The 20847-nt window shown below is 41.3% G+C and overlaps 1 protein-coding gene across 1 annotated transcript in view; it reads left to right on the top strand.

Moving 5' to 3' along the window:
* Positions 1 to 20847, top strand: part of LOC137518876 (fructose-1,6-bisphosphatase 1-like) — a 57045-nt gene that overhangs the window by 8197 nt on the left and 28001 nt on the right. The window contains exon 2 of the mRNA XM_068237276.1: positions 15998 to 16160. Coding sequence (XP_068093377.1) covers positions 15998 to 16160 — 163 coding nt within the window. The remainder of the gene's footprint in view (positions 1 to 15997; positions 16161 to 20847) is intronic.

Raw genomic sequence — 20847 nt, 5'->3', positions numbered from 1 at the left:
CACTGCGAAGAAGTCAATCCTCCATGGGAGGGGACCTAACACTAACTAAATCCTAACCTATGCATATGCATAGCCTGGGTGCGCTAACAAGTAAAATTGAAAATTGCGCAAAAGGTGAATCAGCGGGGCTTGCACTCTTTTGCAGGTAGGCACTTGTCTGTTTTTAAGTAGCGCTGCTCATTTCCTTGCCATGTACTAATTTAATTCGTTTTTGGTCAGCTGTTCCCACTTAACAGCCTTGTTTTTGGTGTATATGCAGAGCTTCTGTTTGGGTTCAAGGTGCGTTTGTAGTTCCTGGGGGGGCTCAGCGCACCTCTGATTGTAGGCCATTCGGAGGCGGCCTGGTGATGCGCTGATCCACCTTTTGCGCAATTTTCAATTTTTCAATTTTACTTGTTAGCGCACCCAGGCTATGCATAGGTTAGGATTTAGTTAGTGTTAGGTCCCCTCCCATGGAGGATTGACTTCTTCGTAGTGGGAGGGACGAGTACTTAATAGGTTGCATACAAGCTGTTACAGGAAACCAACATCCTCCAGTGGTAGACAGGTCATGTGTATGCTAGGTGTGTATTTTATCCCACAAGTGGGGCTTGCACTCTTTTGCAAGTAGGCAAGTTGTGCTGCTCATTTCCTTGCCATGTACTAATTTAATTTGTTTTTGGTCAGCTGCTCCCACTTAACAGCCTTGTTTTTGGTGTATATGCAGAGCTTCTGTTTGGGTTCAAGGTGCTTTTGTAGTTCCTGGGGGGGGCTCAGCGCACCTCTGATTGTAGGCCATTCGGAGGCGGCCTGGTGATGCGCTGATCCACCTTTTGCACAGTGTAATAGGACCCTTAGATGGAAAACACTGTAACAAGCTATTTGGGGATCAATATCACATCCGATAGACCAATATATCAAATCTTTATACTGTAAACTATGTCCCCGCTAGTAACACCACTGGGAAAGATTAATGTGTTGAAGAAATTGTGGGGCTCCATGGATGGGAAGGATAAACTTGGTGAAGCTGAATGTTCTGTGAATTTTACATACAGTATACATGTTAATACATATATAGTTTACATTCTTAAAAGTATATCATGTGCTGTAATATGTACGAACAGAGGCGCCAAGCAGAGTAAAACAATGTTCTAAAAATGATAAAAAGAGGGAAGTCGAGGTGGACTTACCTCCCTCTGGTAGTGGACATATACTCAAATGCAGAGTAAAAATATATATACAATTTATTCACAACTCTATAAAATCGCAACGCGTTTCGCGGTCAACAGTCCCGCTTCATCAGGCAGTATAGGAGCATAAAAAACTGGTTCAGGTCCATAAAGCGTGTGAGCGCCTCTGCGCTCACACGCTTTATGGACTCACACGCTTTATGGACCTGAACCAGTTTTTTATGCTCCTATACTGCCTGATGAAGCGGGACTGTTGACCGCGAAACGCGTTGCGATTTTATGGAGTTGTGAATAAATTGTATATATATTTTTACTCTGCATTTGAGTATATGTCCACTACCAGAGGGAGGTAAGTCCACCTCGACTTCCCTCTTTTTATCATTTTTAGAACATTGTTTTACTCTGTTTGGCGCCTCTGTTCGTACATATTACAGCACTATTAAGTCCACCCCTGGTGGAGGGGTTCTTTCCCCATTTTCCTATCTACAGAGAGCGACTTTTATACCTGAGTGGGGTCAGGTACTAATACTCCCCACCTGCCTGTCAAGTGGTTGCCTGATGGTAACCCACCTTTGTGAGTATAAGAACCTTTGACATTATTTTATATATTGAGCTTACCAGACAATATTGCACTATTGGGCTCTCGGTGTCCTCTGTTTTGTTTTTACAAGTTAAAAGTATATCAAGTACAGGTAGTCCCTGACTTAGGCACGCCCGACTTAGGAACTACCCGCCGATATGAACAGCATGGATTCTCTGTTTCCATGGGAACAAGTAAAAAAAAATTGAAATTGGACTTTGAATTTTTTAAAATCGATTTTCTCAAAAACGACAAGAAAAAATGACTTTTAAACTTGTATAAGCAGGTACAAAGGGCAGAGGTGACACAGAGGGGGACACTGGAGGCACAGGTGGGCACAGAAGAGGTACAGGGGACAGAGATGGCACAATGTTCGAACTTAAGAACAGATTCAGGTTAAGAACGAACTTACAGACCCCTATCTCGTTCGTTAACCGGGGACTACCTGTACTGTATATGTCTGTTTCCTCAGGAGGAATTGTGGCATGAGGGTCAGTGATGTGCATTTGTGGCCCAGTCACATGAGGCATATTGTATGGGTGTTATAAGTGTGGCACAACACAACAATTGGGTCTCATACTTTTAACCACTTTACCCCCGCGCGTACGTATTTCTCCGCCCCTTTTTCCATCCTTTAAAAACCAGGGACGGAGAAACACGTACTTTCCGCGTTCCCGACGCTGCCCGCGCTCCCGCTCGTAAACACGCCGCCCGCCGCTAGTAAACACGCCGCCGCCCGCTCGCCCAGAGATCAATGAACGGGAAAATCCATTCCCGTTCGTTGATCTAAGCCCCGCAATGATCAGCTGCTCTCCTATGGGCAGCGCGATCATTGTGAGAAAAAACTCACGTGTCCAGCCTCCTTATTCTTCCTCCAAGCTTCCGGAAGGAAGCTTGGAGGTCGCATTAAAACAAAAAGTTACTGTGGCCATCTTGTGGCCAAATAGTAAACTACACCCTACACATTTTTAACATACAAATAAATGACTTTTACACATAAAATTAACTCATTACCTCCCACACTCCCCATTTTTTTTTTTTTTTTTTGTAATTAAAAAAAAATTAAATTTACAATTAAAAAAAATACATAAATAGTTACCTTAGGGACTGAACTTTTTAAATATTTATGTCAAGAGGGTATAACACTGTTACTTTATAAACTATGGGCTTGTAATTAGGGATGGACGCAAAACTGAAAAAAATGCACCTTTATTTCCAAATAAAATATTGGCGCCAAACATTGTGATAGGGACATAATTTAAATGGTTTTATAACCGGGACAAAAGGGCAAATACGTTTCATGGGTTTTAATTACAGTAGCATGCATTATTTAAAAACTATAATGGCCGAAAACTGAAAAATAATTATTTTTTTCCCAACATTTTTCCTATTTTCCCATTAAAACACATTTAGAAAAAAATAATTCTTGGCATAATGTCCCACCTAAAGAAAGCCTAATTGGTGGCGAAAAAAACAAGATATAGTTCATTTCATTGCGATAAGTAATAATAAAGTTATAGACGAATGAATGGAAGGAGCGCTGAAAGGTGAAAATTGCTCTGGTGCTCAGGGGGTAAAACCCCTCAGTGGTGAAGTGGTTAATTGTTTCCATTTTTTTGCCCTGTCTTTTATGACTTTTTACCAAGGATATTTTAATTTTTCTTCTGATTTTCCTTATATAGTCCTATCTAGCCAAACGCAGGTGGCCATGCAAAACACTCGCATTCTTACACAATTTTCACTGCTGCGGTTGTGATTCCCAATCATAATGAATGGGAATCGCAATGCGTTTGCATATTTTTGTCAGAAGCCATGCGTTGCAATTCCATGGTGAGTTGCCATGCATGGATGAAGGCATCAGCTACTGCAGTCTTTGCACTTCTGATATCCATGCTCATCGCTTTGCATCATATTTTGAAAAATGCACCCAAAATCGCGGTATGTTGGGAAGAGGCCTAAGCTGGCAAATGGCAAGGAGTGTGTATTGCAGCACCACCGCATGAGTTGGACGTCAGGTGGTGCAGATAGTAAAAATATCGGCACTTAACATTAATTATATTTTTCTATAGACTTACTCACACTAACACCACCCCAACCTAATGCCTAAAACGAACCCCCACTCCTATTGCCTAACACTATCCTCCCCCTCTTAATACATACTATTAACCCCAGCACCCAAACAGCCGCTACTTGTTGCAGATCTTCTACAAAATATATGATTGGCTTCTCTAATTCCTCTGTATATAGCCAATCGGCTACTTGCACCACATCAGGCGACTAACTCACATCCTAGGCACCTGTGCGCCAATACTTTTCATTGATGTTTATTAGATGCTTGCCGATCCCATCCCCCAAGTGATCGGATCCGAATGCCGATTGTCTACTGGTCACTATAGTTGTTCAGAGCAAAGGTAAGAGACACAGATAGCCATAGTGTCTTTTGTAAATAGTGCTGTATGCATTGGGAAATCCTTACAGCTCCATGACAACCTCATTTGACCTTGCTTCCTGAACAAGAGTGATGTAATGTGACACAATAAACTGTGAAGTAAAGCTTCTTATGTGGAAATGTAGTTACCAAATACAGTTGTGTAAAGCTCTTGCAGAAAGGCCGACCCTCAAGATTATCAGCCGAGTGCCGGGTGTAACCCTTCACTTCGGTGTACCAATAAAAATAAACTGATGAGATAAACCATTGTATCTATCCTCCCTTCTCCTAAAAATTAATTTTTAAGATACCCCACAGTTTTATTTTAGTCAACACGACTGGGGATGAGGTGAAGAAGCTGGATGTGTTATCCAACGACCTTTAGATAAATATGCTGAAATCATCCTATTCCACTTGTGCTATGGTTACTGAAGAAAACAAAGATATCATTATTGTCCCAAAAGATATGAGGGTCAGTGTAAAAAAATATGTATATATATTTTCTAAAATCACTGTATCTACTAAAAAATATATATTTTTATTTTATCTCTAAAACCATGACACATAAGACCTCCGTCCAGTATAGGTTTCATTTTACATGAGTTGTTCTGGTGACTTAACCACTTCACCCCAAGGGGGTTTTTACCGTAACGGACGAGCGATTTTCACCTTTCAGTGCTCATCCCCTTCATTTGCCAATAGCTTAATCACTACTAATCACAATGAAATGATCTATATCTTTTTTTCACCACCAATTGGGCTTTTTGGGTTGATATTTGTTTTAGTAATTACTTTATTTTCTATGCATTTTAAAGGGAAAAACAAGGAAAAAATGAAAAAATACACTATTTTTCCAATTTCATCCCCTATAGTTTTAATATAAACAATGCTACTGTGCATAAAACCCACACATTTTATCTGACTATTTGTTCTGGTTATTATAAAAAGTATGGCGACAATATAGTATTTGGAATTAAAGGTGTATTTTTTGTTTTTTCACTATTTCATGTGCAAGTGAATGCACGTGCACGCGCACAGCGGCAGCAGCACTGTCTGTCTTATAAAAACGTCCTGAAGCCATTAAGATGCTCTAGCAGGACGTTTTTATAAGTCAGCTTGTCATTAAGTGGTTAATCTAGTTTTTAAGTTTTTACTGTTCCATTGTCTCGGCTTAATGACACATGCATTAAAGTATGCCAGAGCTCAAATCTATGAACTATTGACTCTTTTTATCTCTTTCCTGCTCTCAGAAGCCATTTACGGACTGGAAAGTGTTTTATGGCTGTAATTCCTTATCAATGCCCTCACCCAGTCCCAACCTGGATAGAAACTGTCACTTGCATACCTGATGTTTAACTCTTTTGGGCAGAGAAAGAAAAAAAGGAACATAGCATAGTGATTTGTGTGCTTGGCACTGTACATACACATGTCTATCTCATCATGTCACAGGTCACCTTGGTTGTCCTTTAAGGATACATTTATATTTACCGCGTCTTGAGTGGGACTATATAACTACCTGGCCAAAGCCAGTTTTGCCATAATTCTGTGTTTACATTAAGGGTTGGATCACACCGTGTCCTGCATTGTAATGCATGGATTGGGCAGTGTGCAGAAAACAGATGGATTGAAGCCAACTATGATTTTTCTTTGGGCCAGTTCACATCTCTACATTCATATTGGATAGATATAAAATTTATTGAATATATGTAACGATCGGTGTCAGCAACCAGAGAGAGAATCTGATCCTTGGCGATCCGCAGTATCCCCAAGAATACAGATATACCCGATTATTGAGGATCTGCGGAATCGTCAATAATCAGATATGTCTAACCTCTAGACACCAGGTAGAGTGTAAGTGTTTGGTGCAACAGTAACAACTCTGAGTAAAGACCACCAGAGGAGCTGGCGGCCTATACTCCCGAGGAATTCACCCCTGAGCGGTGGGTGATATTCCTGTAGCCTGTGGACCCCTTAACGAGGGACCAAGGCTGGGACGCAGGAAGCCCTGCTGCTAATATGTAAGGCTTTGCCCTGAACTGGGCTAACGTAACACAGTAATAACACAACCTAGTCTGGGTGTGAGGTCCGTATTCACAACACCCTGGAACTAGTCTGGAGCATAACATAAAAGATAATACAGTTCCCTAGTCTTGGGTGTGAGGTCCGTATTCACAACACCCCGGAACTAGTCTAGAGAATACACAGAGGATACACAGTATTCCTAGTCTGGGGTGTGAGGGCCTTGATCTAAACACCCTGGAACTGGTCTAACAAATTATACCATACAATTAGTACTTTAAGCTATCAAGGATCTGACTCAGTGTGGATTCCCAGCTCCAGCCGGTTCTGGCACACTGTCGGGTCTAACTAAGGTCTGAGTGCCTTCACGCAAGTGTTAGCAATGGCAGACAACCAGCAACTGACAAGCAGCAGAATATATAGTTGCCGGACTCTGCTGCCCCGCCCGAACCATTCAGCCAATCATGAGTCCTACAGGAGTCAGCTGACCTTCCTGATCAGCTGACACTTCCCCTGCTGGTATAAAGGTCCTGCATTCAGGCCCGCGCGTGCATAGCTCTCTCTGTCTAGGTGCACTAACAGACCCGGCCACACCAAGCACACGCCGCCGCATGCAAGCAGCCGCTTTGCTGTCAGGACATGCGGCGGCTTTTCCGCATTCCACCATACTACCAGACGCGTGTCCATGCGTGCAAACCGCCGCTTTGGACGCGGAATCAGCCGCCTCGTTCTTGGCATATGCGGCGGCTTTTCCGCGTTTTCTCACAATATAAAAATACAGTATCACAGCAGGTAATACCACTTATACAACTATTCTGCAAATAGTATTTCAGCTGTAAAAGCCCGTACAACTAAAGGGAGTCATCTTTATAATATGTCCCAATCAGCCCACAAATACAAGACAATTTTGAAGTATTAACTTCATGGAATAGTCCACCATCATCAGTATTGCTCATACAACTTAACTGCTCTGGTGACTTTAGTAGAAGTTCAATCTATAATTATTTATATGTAGCTGATAAATAATATGAGCTTTGTTCAGTCTGTCATCCAGATGCTGACAAATTTGTCAATACTTCTCCATAAAAAAACAAGAAGAAACCACAATTGTTGCTGGAAAAGACTCTGACCTGACAAATGACATTCATAATTGTTTGTTCCATATCACAAACACCAGACTTTGCTTTTAAGTTTTGATTCAAAATCATTTTTTCAGGCAGTAGGAAAAATAAGAAATGGCAGGAACAAAAATGATGGGACCCTTAATATAATATTTTTTTGCATAGCCTTTAGGGGCAATCACTGCACACAAGATAGTTGTTGTTGTCTTGTTTGCAGAACAGTTCTTTTGTTCTTTCTTCTTGGGTGCTTTCAGCTATGTTTTGTTTCATTATCCTGTTAGAAGACCTGTGACAAAGCTATTTAACACTGAGCAGTATATTTTGTTCTAGAATGTCTTCAGACTTCATGTTTAATTCTTGCACAGGGTCGAGGCACCACATAACAGACTCAGCAAAGCAGCTCCAAACATAAATAAGCCTCCACCATGTTTTACAGTAGATATTGTTTTGATCTTTTTGTTTCACATGTCTATTGTAGGTGCATTGTAGCTAGTCTATGTGCATTTTAGTAAATTGCAGGCTGGCTTTTTGTTTTCAACGGTAAGACTTTCTAGATCTTCTTTTCAATGAGGTCAGCTTGTGAATCTTTGGAGGCTGCTCCTGGCCTTGTCCCACGACACGATTTTACTGATACATTGAGCGAAGAATAAGACGCGTACAAGCTGTTTGGAATGCAGAGCGGACGGCGGAATTATGGGTAAATAACCCCTTGTGTCACAACTTTAAAAAGGTTGGGAACCACTGTGATATTTTCACAACTTGTCAATAAAATACCTTTTAAACCACCAGCAAGCAAGAAAATACTCAGAATAATTTTTCTAATACTCTTTCAGCTACTTTTTGATACTTTTTCAATTGCCAAGTGCTGAAAAGTTATTTTAAAAAGAAGAAAAATGATCTTCTATGGAAAAAGTTGCATATAGGTCATGATCTAGAAACGCCACTGCCTTCCCTAGGTCTAAGCTTATTTAAGATAGACCAGAGAGAAAATATATTTAAGATGGACAAAGGGGAATCAGAAAACTGTCCTGTGGTGTAACGGATGAAAATTTTGAAACATCACGGATGTTGCATCCTCTGGGTTGGGAGAATCTGACTTATTATCAGTACACAGTTCAAAATAAAGCATCTGTGAGGTTATGGCAGTACATTATTGCACATGACATGGGTAGCTTGCACATCTGGGAAGGCACCATTAATACTGAATGATATTGTCAGAATCCGCTCTGCTGGCCTTGATTCCCTGGACAGTTTTGTTTCCTATGCAGCTTGCATAGTTCAGTCCAGGGGAAAGAGGCCTTTCTGTCAGTTTGCAAGGCTGACTGATTTGCATCTATTTATCTTGCAATCTGCTTGTCTGCTTCCTTTGAAGGTTTCTAGTATAAATGTCACTTCCTCCCAGAATTCCCTGCTCGACATAGTTCCTGATTAGGGAAACTAACCTTAGAGCTTCAGCATCTTTGTTGCTATATCCTAGTGTAGTTAATTCTTGGGGAGCGCTCCTTGCACTCCTATTAGTGCAGTCAGTTTTGTGTTTAACCAGTTCGGCCTTTCTGGACGAGCTTTCTCGTCCAGAAAGGCACTGCTGCTTTCAATGCGTGGTGCGCGCGATCGGGCGCAGGCGCACCCGCCGCCCACCGCTAGCCCCCCGATCAGTGAATGGGAATATAATTCCCATTCACCGATCTAACTTCCCCGCAGAAATACCAACGCTTTCTATCCAGAGAGCGTGGTATTTCTGCCCCCCAGGAAACAACTCCTCTGAATTTTGGTTCCTGGATGCGAAATCGTTCCCAGCCAGGACTTTTCTCACTGTGGCCATCTTGTGGCCAAATAGTAAACTGCACCCACATACATTTTTAATTAAAGAATTTGCTTATTTTACATGTAAAATAAGCAGTTTCCCTCCCACACCAAAAATTACCCACATACATTTTTTATTAAAAAAATAAATAAAAAAAATACAATTAAAAAAAAAAAAACAACATAAATAGTTACCCAAGGGTCTAAACTTTTTAAATATACATGTCAAGAGAGTATGTTATTATATTATTTAAAATTATAAGCTTATAAATAGTGATGCACGCAAATTGAAAAAATGCACCTTTATTTCTAAATGAAATATCGGCACCATAAATTGTGATAGGGACATCGTTTAAATAGTGTAATTAATGGGACAGATGGGCAAATAAAATACATGGGTTTTAATTACGGTAGCGTATATTAATTTCAAACTGTAATGGCCAAAAACTGAGAAATAATGAATTTTTTTCATTTCTTTCTTAATCTTCCTGTTAAAATGGATTTAGAAAAAAATAATTCTTAGCAAAATGTAGTACCCAAAGAAAGCCTAATTAGTGGCGGAAAAAACAAGATATAGATCAATTCATTGTGATAAGTAGCAATAAAGTTATAGGCGAATGAATGGGAGGTGAACGTTGCTCGGATGCATGAGATTTTCGGCACTGCGGCGCTGAACCGGTTAATTTGTACTGCCTATTCTGTCTTGTCTTGTCCGTGCGATTGCACTATCGCCAGCGGTGGCTGAAAGTGAATCGTTCTGTCCTGTTCCTAGATCGCATTCACCCTAGCGTTAGAGGCGGTGGATCTCCCTTATCTAAATCTTGGAGTATAACCTTAGCTGCGGATGCTACTGGTTACTCCTTCTGTCTGTCTTGTCTAGAACGAACGCTTGCTGTTGTCTGGTGTGAGGCAACCGATTAGTAAGCGTTCGCGGTATCTGTTTGTTTTCATTCTCAGTGTTCATTTGTTAGTCAAGGTTGGTATGTTTTGTCACTGTTGCGCTTAACGTGCGGTGGCCGTGCTATTAACGCGCTTGTCACTGTTGCGCATATCGTGCGGTGACCGCGTTTAGCTAGTTCATTTGTTATTTTCCTTGGCGTTCAGATTGTGGTTATTTGCTGTGTCTTCCTTACTCAGTTCACGCTCTGTCTTTGCTCAGCCTTGTGTTGCTGATCGCAATCTACTCTCTTGCGATTAGCTTTCTCATTCTGGTTTGTTCTGATGTGATATGTCTCCCATCGCTGGGTGGCGACTAGATTGGTAGACATTCATATAGTCTGTCTCTGTTCTTGCTTTCTTCTGTGTTGCTACTTTGTTGCCCAGTCTTGCTTAATCGTACAATTTCAATCTGGCATCTGTGGCTGTACAGAGGACTTATTCCTCTGTACTCCACAGCTCCATCTGCTGGTTGGAATTCTCCTCTACAAATCTATACTGGGTACTTTGCTTCTTTGATTGTGGCGAGTTCCTTCTGCTTCAGCGCACGTGGTGTGCGCTGATTGGAAATCGCCCGCAGATCATTACAGATATAAAGAGGTTTTGGAGCAGTATACTGCCATGCAGATGATGTCTTTTTCAAGGAAGACCAACTTGTACCAGTAGTAAAATGTCAAACTGCATAATGCACATACTGCACTGGGTGGAGTCTGAGGATAATCGGGCCAGACCCATGGCTCGTTAAAAACATGTGGTGTATTATAAAAACTGAACTGATGGACAGCTAAAATCCTAGTACAGGCAAAAATATGACAGCATTTCACTTCAGTCATACAGCAATTTGTGATTGATTGTGACCTAAAAAGCAGATACTTACAGTACCTATGAAGAGGGAAGCCTCTGGTTCCTCCAGAGGCTTTTAGTGTCCTCCCTACCCCCACCATTGCCAAGCACAGACTGCCAGAGCATATATTGTCAGTTATCATGACCGAGCTAACATCAGCATGGCTGCGCTCATTCACAGCAGAGAGCACGGACACAAACTTCAAGAGGGACTGCAACACCTTGTCTACCAGAGTCCTCTGCTGCAGATATTTAACAGAAAATGGGTTATCCTGAAAAATAGTTTTGTCTTACTACATATATTGTTGTGGATCCTCTTTAAATGTTTGTTGCCCAATGCAATATTTTGCATTGCTTTTGCTTTTGCTTTTGCTTTTCATGGCCGTTTTAGCATAAGAGCTGTAGACACGCTGCTAATCTTCCTGTCAAGCAGCATGCACTGTTCTATGGAGAGGGCAAGGTGAGGACATGTGAGTGGCACCGCACTGCGTAAGCTTACTTTGAAGTTCCTGCAGGAACGAGCAAGGCATGGGACAAAGTGCTCCTTCCTGGTGGGTTGCAGATGAGGAGGCCAGTGACATCGGGGACTCCTGTGCACTCTTTTGTTTTCCAAAAAATGATCGCTTTAGCCAAGGAAAGTCTAAAGTGTATTTGTAACTTTACAAAGTGTTTTTAAATGAAGAGATGATTCAGCACAAACGGATCATTCAGGCTGGGCTTGATCTTGCATGCCCATTTATTTATATTGGTTCCAGTGATTATCTCCATCAGGAGAAAACTGAAAGACTGGAACATGGCCCAGATTTACAGAGGAGCTGGATAAACTGGTGTCCTTTATTTTTTGGAGCCTGATCATGACAGAAATGGTGCAAACCAGTTGCTGCTTGTTTATGGAATTATTTTCACTGGTTTAAAGGCTGGGGCTACAGAATTCATTTTAATCATTCAAGATCAAGGAATTGAAATCCGTTTTGCAGGTCTGCTATCAAAAACCCTTAGACGGTATATTATAGTGTCCTTCTTGCCCCCCATCCTTCCCCGCCTTTGGCCAGGAACTAGAGTACTAATCATATGCCCTCCTGGTAATCCTGCCTTCAAGAGGCACTGAAGCGGAAAAAAAATTATGATATAATAAATTGGTTGTGTAGTACAGAGTATAACTAGAACATTAGTAGTAAAGAAAATATTCTCATATTTTTATTTTCAGTTATATAGTGTTTTTTTATAACATTGCATCATTATCTAATATTTGCAGTTTACACACTACTCCGCATGCTAAATGATTTTACAGAGCAGACTAGTGAATTTTTGAACTGTCCTCTTCAGATGACAAGCATCAGAAGACAGAGCTCTATCAGAATCTGAAAGTCGTGGAGCTCAATGGCTCTTTTGCGTAGATAACAACTGGAGTTTTTTAACTCTTCCTGTACTGGAAACAATATTAGACTTATGTCTCTGCTACTAATGTTTTATTTCTTAGCTGTACTACACATACAAATCATTATATCACTATTTTTTTCCGCTTTAGTCTCTTTTTAAAGGAATACTGTAGGGGGGTCGGGGGAAAATGAGTTGAACTTACCTGGGGCTTCTAATGGTCCCCCGCAGACATCCTGTGCCCACGCATCCACTCACCAATGCTCTGGCCCCGCCTCCGGTTCACTTCTGGAATTTCAGACTTTAAAGTCTGAAAACCACTGCGCCTGCGTTGCCATGTCCTCGCTCCCGCTGATTTCACCAGGAGCGTACTGCGCAGGCCCAGTATGGGCTGGAGGCGGGGCCAAAGAATCGGTGAGTGGCTGCGTGGGCACAAGATGTCTGTGGGGGACCATTAGAAGCCCCAGGTAAGTTCAACTCATTTTCCCCTGACCCCCTACAGTATTCCTTTAAGCTCCATACACACATCCAATAAGCATTGCCCATCGGGGATTGGGAAACCAGTATGTAAGAATCCCATTGGCCGTGTTTACTGACAGCATGTTTGCGAGGCTTACGGTGGATGTGAACTTGAAGACAAGGGGTGATAGCCTAGCAAAGCCCACCAATATATGACATGTCACTTTTGGATGGACAAAACCTTTTGTGGTCTATTTATGAGGCTGATTTCTCTTTCACTAATAACCACCCTACCCTTGATACAATAAAATGAGTTTTTCACCTATTTACCTTTAACCTTTAACAGAGGAGAGTTTGAAAAATATTGATGTCACATTTCACACTTATCTGGGAGAATGGTAATCATTTACTTGCTGACCCAACAGTCAGCAATATACAGCTTTTTCTGTTGATCATACCCAGGTATTTATAAAGTGATCATGCAATTTAGGAATAACGAAACAAGTTTTCCAAGCATAATTTGCCTTAACAGTTTAATAAAGCCAGACTTTCATGAAACTGAACTTATCACAATCTACAGTGTATGATCAATATATGAATAATGCAGGGCCGGTTTAAGCAACAATGGGGCCCCAGGGCAAAATAAACCTGGGGGGCCCCCCCAACATATACCCCGGAACAAAAATTGGCATTAGGGGACCTTTTTTACAGCTGGTATAGTCAGGGTGTGAAGTCCCAATCGGTCGGAGCTCCACATTCTGGCTACCCCAGCCTGCATGGGGTGGGGGGGACAAGGGGTTAAAAAGTTTCAGGAGGGCAGACCCCACATAATTTTTTTTTTTTTTTTAAATTCCCACACTCTAAGCATAAAAAAAAAATTGGGAAAATAGGAAAAAATGCCAGGGATCTTCATACAGCCATATTGCGGCTGTATAGCGATCCCTGGCCAAAGCACTGCGGCTGCGTATGGACCCCCTGGAAACCCCGTCAGGAAATTTATTGCGCTTTCGTTTGATGCATGTAAAATTACACTACCGTTAGGTTTGCTACTAAAAGTGACATTTACCGCATTTAAAAGTATACTTTTTTCCTTCGAAACTATAAAATCGATTTTCTCAAAAACTATAAAGTCTTTTTGAAAAATAGTTTTTTCCTCTTATTCCTAATGATCTCCTTAACATATCCTGCAAATTTAGGGTTTCTAGCATTTAAGGTGGATTTGCTATTAACCATTAAAGTCGGCAGGTTTTTAAATGTGTATTTTTTTTCCTTTGAAACTTTAAAATCGATTTTCTCAAAAACTATAAGGCTGATTTGAAAAATTATTTTTTCCTCTTGTAGCCACTGGGGGCCCCTACAAGCTCTGGGGCCCTGGGGCAGCTGCCTCCTTTGCCTCAATGGTAGCGCCGACCCTGGAATCATGTATATGTGAACATTTACACTTACACGCATTGGAAATGCCCTGGTTTGGCAGCATTCCTTTGCCATGCAGAAATAAATGTGTTCATTGAGAGATACAGGCTGAGGAGTTTCCCTTGTCTAGCTAATCAAATGCATAATCCCCTCTAGGCTCCTTCCAGTATTTTTTCTCTGGAAATGAATAACGCTATAGATGAGGCCACAAATGGAGTTAGATGGCAAAACAGTTTGCAACATGCAGCTATAAAAACTCACAAATTCTCTATTCTGTGGTTTATTTTTATTTTTTTTATACAGTACTATCATACATATTTTTTTGTCATATGTCTACCATATGGAATTCTAAAGCTAGTCACACAAATGTCACAGGGGGTCAACAGCAATCAAATTCAACAAGTTTTAGGTTTAGGCTACTTACACACCAGGACGTTGCGTTTAGGGGACGTTATAGGGCACATAACGTGCCCCTAACGCAACGCCTGGTGGTGTTGGAGCAGGACGCTACCAAGAGCCGCGTTACAAGCAGCTCTTGGTGCCCCTGCTCTGTCGGAGGCGATGCGGAGACCACGTGAGTGGAGCTCTCCGCATCACGTGGTCCCGCCAGCCAATCAGCGGCCGCTCCAAAGAGTAAACACAGCAAGTGCAGTGAATATAAAGTAGCCATGTGCCTGGCTACGTAGCGGCCTCTCCCCGCCTCCTCTCCGCCCCTAAAATTAAAAAAACACCCGTACTGAGCATGTGCAAACAGTCTAACGCGGCTTAGCCGCGTATATAGTACGGCATGCGGTACGTTGTCTTGACGTGAAACGTTACCGTGTAACGCAACGTGGGCACTGTGAACAGCCCATTGATTTTTCATTGCTGTGCGATGGGGGTGCGTTACAGGCTGCTCTAACGTGCGCCTGTAACGTCCCACTGTGAAAGCAGCCTTACAGTTCAATTTATGCTCCTCTCAGTCTGTGGCATGCTGTGTGCAGCGATTGTCACTGTGGATTCCTCTTCTCCTAGCTATGTGCTGCTCAGTTAAGTATGCAGTTATTGAGATCCTGCTGTCCCATGTCTTCCATTGAACAAAATTTTACAGCTGTACCTGATCAATCTTACTTGATGATCTGTCTTGATGAAATCATCCGAAAGCTATCACTCAACCATGGTGTTGTAAATCATCTGCTAACCATGTATGACCACTTTAAATTCCATTCCTTTTTGGTTTTAAGACATAGGCCCGGGTCACATTGAGCTAGATCCCAAACAGTTGATTCGGAGTGGACAGTACAGTGTGTGCTCTGTGGGTGTTTTGTGTTCGGTTGGAATCTGGAGAAGAATGTGTTTCCACCACAGGCTTCTATGAGAAACGCATTCGCTGTCCAAAAAAAACCAAAATCGCACAGGTCAGATTTTGGCATTGCATTTACTGATCTGTTACATACTGACAGTGTGAAAGGATCCCATTGATAACACATGATCTGTAAACTGTCTGTTTTTGTGATCCGTTGCAATCCAGCAGAACAGTCCATTTTGTCCTTCAGTGTGAACCGAGTCTTACTGCTAGAATATATAACTTTATTTTTAGTGGTACACCTACAAATGATATCAATCACTTTGCAAACTGCCTCATGGGATTTCACATTTGTGTATACAAGCATGGAAGAGAGGAAAAACAGGAAGTAGAAGTGACACACATCATATGGTCAACTTGTGGTTGTCTGATTAGCTGTTTCTAATCATGTGTCACATGTTTCCTTGTGCTTGTACACCATAACTACATTAAGTGTGAATAATGTTATTTATGGTATCCTTAACAGTACTTAATGCATTTTCCTAAACATACTATTTATTTTAGATATGGGATTGCTGGATCTACCAACGTGACAGGGGACCAGGTGAAGAAGCTTGATGTCCTCTCAAATGACCTGGTTGTTAACATGCTAAGAGCTTCATTTGGTTCCTGTGTCCTTGTATCGGAGGAGGACCCACACGCGATCATTGTAGAGCCAGAAAAGAGGGTATGTGTATTACAAGCTATTCATTATTCTTTTTCTTTATTGCAAACAAGTCCCTTCTGAAGGACTTTTAGTTGAATGGTATTATGGGTTAGACTTCATTTTCTTTTACCACTGCTTTTAATGATCAAGAACATTAGGGGCTTGATTCACAAAGCGGTGCTAACCTACTTAGCACGTCTAAAGTCTTTAGACGCGCTAACCAGGGTGCTAAGTAGGTTAGCACCTGATTTCTCAATCAGATCGTGCGCTAACTTTGTGCGCGTAAAGTTTTACGCGCGCAAAGTTTTACGCGCGCTAAGTCCCATAGGCTTTAAAGGGCACTTCGCGCGGTGCGCCCTGTGCTCTGTGCAGTACACGCGTAAAGTTTTACGCGCATAAAGTTTTGCGCGCGTAAAGTTTTATGCGCGAAAAGCTTGTTTAGACGTGCTAAGGGGGTTTTCACAGGCGTGCTAACAGTTAGCACCGCTTTGTGAATCAAGCCCTAGATGTGTATAGGGCGGCCTTTGATATGTACAGCATGGAAAGCCCATGAATTTAGTCAAAGGGGTAGTGGAGGCGCCATATGGCAGAGGATTCTTTTAAGAATCAGGTAATTACTGGTTGTTCCTAAAAAAGCAAAGGAAATATAAGGCGGACACTCATAGGACAATTTCAGGATATAACAAGGTGGTAATAATAATAGACTAATGAGTTCCAGTCTGACCATATGGAAATACTGTCCTATTTCTATGAACAGATATATTATTTTATTATTATTATTTAGTATTTATATAGCGCCGACATATTACGCAGCGCTGTACAATGTATATATATATATATATCTTGTCACTACCTGTCCCTCAAATGAGCTCACAATCTAATCCCTACCATTGCCATATGTCTATATTATGCAGTGTAAGTACTGTAGTCTAGGGCCAATTTTTTTTGTTAGGGGGAGCCAATTAACTTATCAGTATGTTTTTGGAATGTGGGAGGAAACCGGAGTGCCCGGAGGAAACCCACGCAGACACGGAGAGAACATACAAACTCTTTGCAGATAGTGCCCTGGCTGGGATTCGAACCAGGGACCCAGCGCTGCAAGGCGAGAGAGCTTGATTGCCCTGGCATTTGATTGCCAGGCCAGACCTGAGGATTTATATTGTAGAGGGAATGTTTGATTCTGCAGGGTTAATTTATCATTCCGCCATGAGTGATCTTCTAGGAAAGGAGACTTGCAATTGTATTACTTTATTATGGAGCATTATTCATAAAAAGAGTGGGCATGAATTATGCAAGAACTGCTGCAGGATTGTTTTATTACTCACAATGGCCTCAATTCACTAAGGTTATCTCCTGTCTTTAATAACTCTTCTAGAGTTGTTACCATGGTGATAAGGCATGTAGTATTCAGGAAACATTTTACCTCAGGCAAACCTAAAGTTAACTCTTCTGTCTTTAACCACTTCAGGACCACAGTCTTTTCGCCCCTTAAGGACCAGAGCCTTTTTCTCCATTCAGACCACTGCAGCTTTCACGGTTTAATGCTCGGTCATACAACCTACCACCTAAATGAATTTTACCTCCTTTTCTTGTCACTAATACAGCTTTCTTTTGATGCTATTTGATTGCTCCTGCGAGTTTTACTTTTTATTATATTCATCAAAAAAGACATGAATTTTGGCAAAAAAATGATTTTTTTTAACTTTCTGTGCTGACATTTTTGAAATAAAGTAAAATTTCTGTATACATGCAGCGCGAAAAATGTGGACAAACATGTTTTTGATAAAAAAAAAACCATTCAGTGTATATTTATTGGTTTGGGTAAAAGTTATAGCGTTTACAAACTATGATGCCAAAAGTGAATTTTCCCATTTTCAAGCATCTCTGACTTTTCTGCGCACCTGTCAGGTTTCATGAGGGGCTAAAATTCCAGGATAGTACAAATACCCCCCAAATGACCCCATTTTGGAAAGAAGACATCCCAAAGTATTCAGTGAGAGGCATGGTGAGTTCATAGAAGATTTTATTTTTTGTCACAAGTTAGCGGAAAATGACACTTTCTGACAAAAAAAAGAAAAAAAAAAAGTTTCCATTTCTTCTAACTTGCAACAAAAAAAAAAATGAAATCTGCCACGGACTCACTATGCTCCTCTCTGAATACCTTGAAGTGTCTACTTTCCAAAATGGGGTCATTTGTGGGGTGTGTTCACTGTCCTGGCATTTTGGGGGGTGCCTAATTGTAAGCACCCCTGTAAAGCCTAAAGATGCTCATTTCTGTGCTGAGAGGGTAGAAAAAAGGAGGGGAAGACACCGGGAGCCCAATCTGGTGTAGTATATCACGTGTGGTTGCCTCAATAGTAGGAAATGATCAAATATACTCACAAAGCTGGGTTGCGTATAGAGCAACCAGTCTGGAACGCACGTGGGGAAGTACCGTCCCCACTCGGCCTTGTGAGGTACTCTTGATGGTCGCGGCTCCTTTGAAGAGAGTTACCACCTGCCGGGTGGTGACCCCCAATCCTTGGCGGAGGGGGTGATAAAGCAACACGGGGGATAGGAGGCGCCCTGATGGGTACTGTTAGCACGACATTTCCGTCGAATACAGACAATTTGAGAGCTAGACCTAAGGTCAAATCAATCTAATAATACAATAGGTGGTACAGGTATGTACCCCTAATGCCGAGAGTGTTGGTATCAGTTTATGTGATAATTTGGTAATATTAGCAATGGATGGAACGATCCTACCTTAAGGAGTAGTCATTCCATAGTAGTTGTAAAAAGCATTCTTTATTGGAGCACTCAAATAATGACAACGCGTTTCGCGGTTCAAAACCGCTTCATCAGGTCGTATATCGTGCCTTAAAATAGAAAGGAGATGACATGGCGCTAAATACAGGGGACAGGCTCCTATTGCATAAAAAACACACACATAACAGTATAAAATCCAATAGTGAAACAAAATTTGACAATTGAATTAACAAATATATCCATAACACACGTTAAAACATGCATATTATAGTATATGTGATGACAAGAACTATTATGTAGAGAATAGCACATGCCGCACTCACTGTATTTGTTGTGAATGGTTATAAGGTCATAACACATATATATACATACAATCTTATCAGTGAATGGACACACAGCCCTCAAGGCCCTTACGCCTCTTCCACACAGACGGGCCTCCCCGTATCAACAACCTTAGGAGTGCTGCACTGTTGCTTTGGCAGCTAGAGTGTGTAGCAACCAGCCCAGCGTATTGAACCCAGAACCACTTCTCTATGTTTCCTGGAGGGCTCACTCCCGCCCACTTTTTTATACTATGATTCTTCCAAATATTTTTACTACCTCTTATAATTATACACACACCTTGAGGGCTGTGTGTCCATTCACTGATAAGATTGTATGTATATATATGTGTTATGACCTTATAACCATTCACAACAAATACAGTGAGTGCGGCATGTGCTATTCTCTACATAATAGTTCTTGTCATCACATATACTATAATATGCATGTTTTAACGTGTGTTATGGATATATTTGTTAATTCAATTGTCAAATTTTGTTTCACTATTGGATTTTATACTGTTATGTGTGTGTTTTTTATGCAATAGGAGCCTGTCCCCTGTATTTAGCGCCATGTCATCTCCTTTCTATTTTAAGGCACGATATACGACCTGATGAAGCGGTTTTGAACCGCGAAACGCGTTGTCATTATTTGAGTGCTCCAATAAAGAATGCTTTTTACAACTACTATGGAATGACTACTCCTTAAGGTAGGATCGTTCCATCCATTGCTAATATTACCAAATTATCACATAAACTGATACCAACACTCTCGGCATTAGGGGTACATACCTGTACCACCTATTGTATTATTAGATTGATTTGACCTTAGGTCTAGCTCTCAAATTGTCTGTATTCGACGGAAATGTCGTGCTAACAGTACCCATCAGGGCGCCTCCTATCCCCCGTGTTAAAGATGCTCATTGGACTTTTGGCCCCTTAGCGCAGTTAGGCTGCAAAAAAGTGCCACACATGTGGTATTGCCGTACTCAGGAGAAGTAGTATAATGTGTTTTGGGGTGTATTTTTACACATACCCATGCTGGGTGGGAGAAATATCTCCATAAATGACAATTGTTTTATTTTTTTTACACACAATTGTCTATTTATAGAGATATTTCTGCCACTCAGCATGGGTATGTGGAAAAATACACCCCAAAACACATTATACTACTTCTCCTGAGTACGGCGATACCACATGTGTGGCACTTTTTTGCACCCTAACTGCGCTAAGGGGCCCAAAGTTCAATGAGTACCTTTAGGATTTCACAGGTCATTTTGAGAAATTTCGTTTCAAAACTACTCCTCGCGGTTTAGGGCCCCTAAAATGCCAGGACAGTATAGGAACCCCACAAATTACCCAATTTTAGAAATAAGACACCCCAAGGTATTCCGTTAGGAGGATGGTGAGTTCATAGAAGATTTTTTTTTTTTTGTCACAAGTTAGCGGAAATTGATTTTAATTGTTTTTTTTCACAAAGTGTCATTTTCCGCTAACTTATGACAAAAAATAAAATCTTCTATGAACTCACCATACTCCTAACGGAATACCTTGGGGTGTCTTCTTTCTAAAATGGGGTCATTTGTGGGGTTCCTATACTGCCCTGGCATTTTAGGGGCCCTAAACCGTGAGGAGTAGTC

The sequence above is a fragment of the Hyperolius riggenbachi genome, chromosome 1 (assembly GCF_040937935.1).
Source record: "Hyperolius riggenbachi isolate aHypRig1 chromosome 1, aHypRig1.pri, whole genome shotgun sequence".
Lineage (NCBI taxonomy): Eukaryota > Metazoa > Chordata > Amphibia > Anura > Hyperoliidae > Hyperolius > Hyperolius riggenbachi.
The sequence above is the reverse complement of the archived record's forward strand: the minus strand, read 5'-3'. Positions and strand labels throughout refer to the sequence as shown.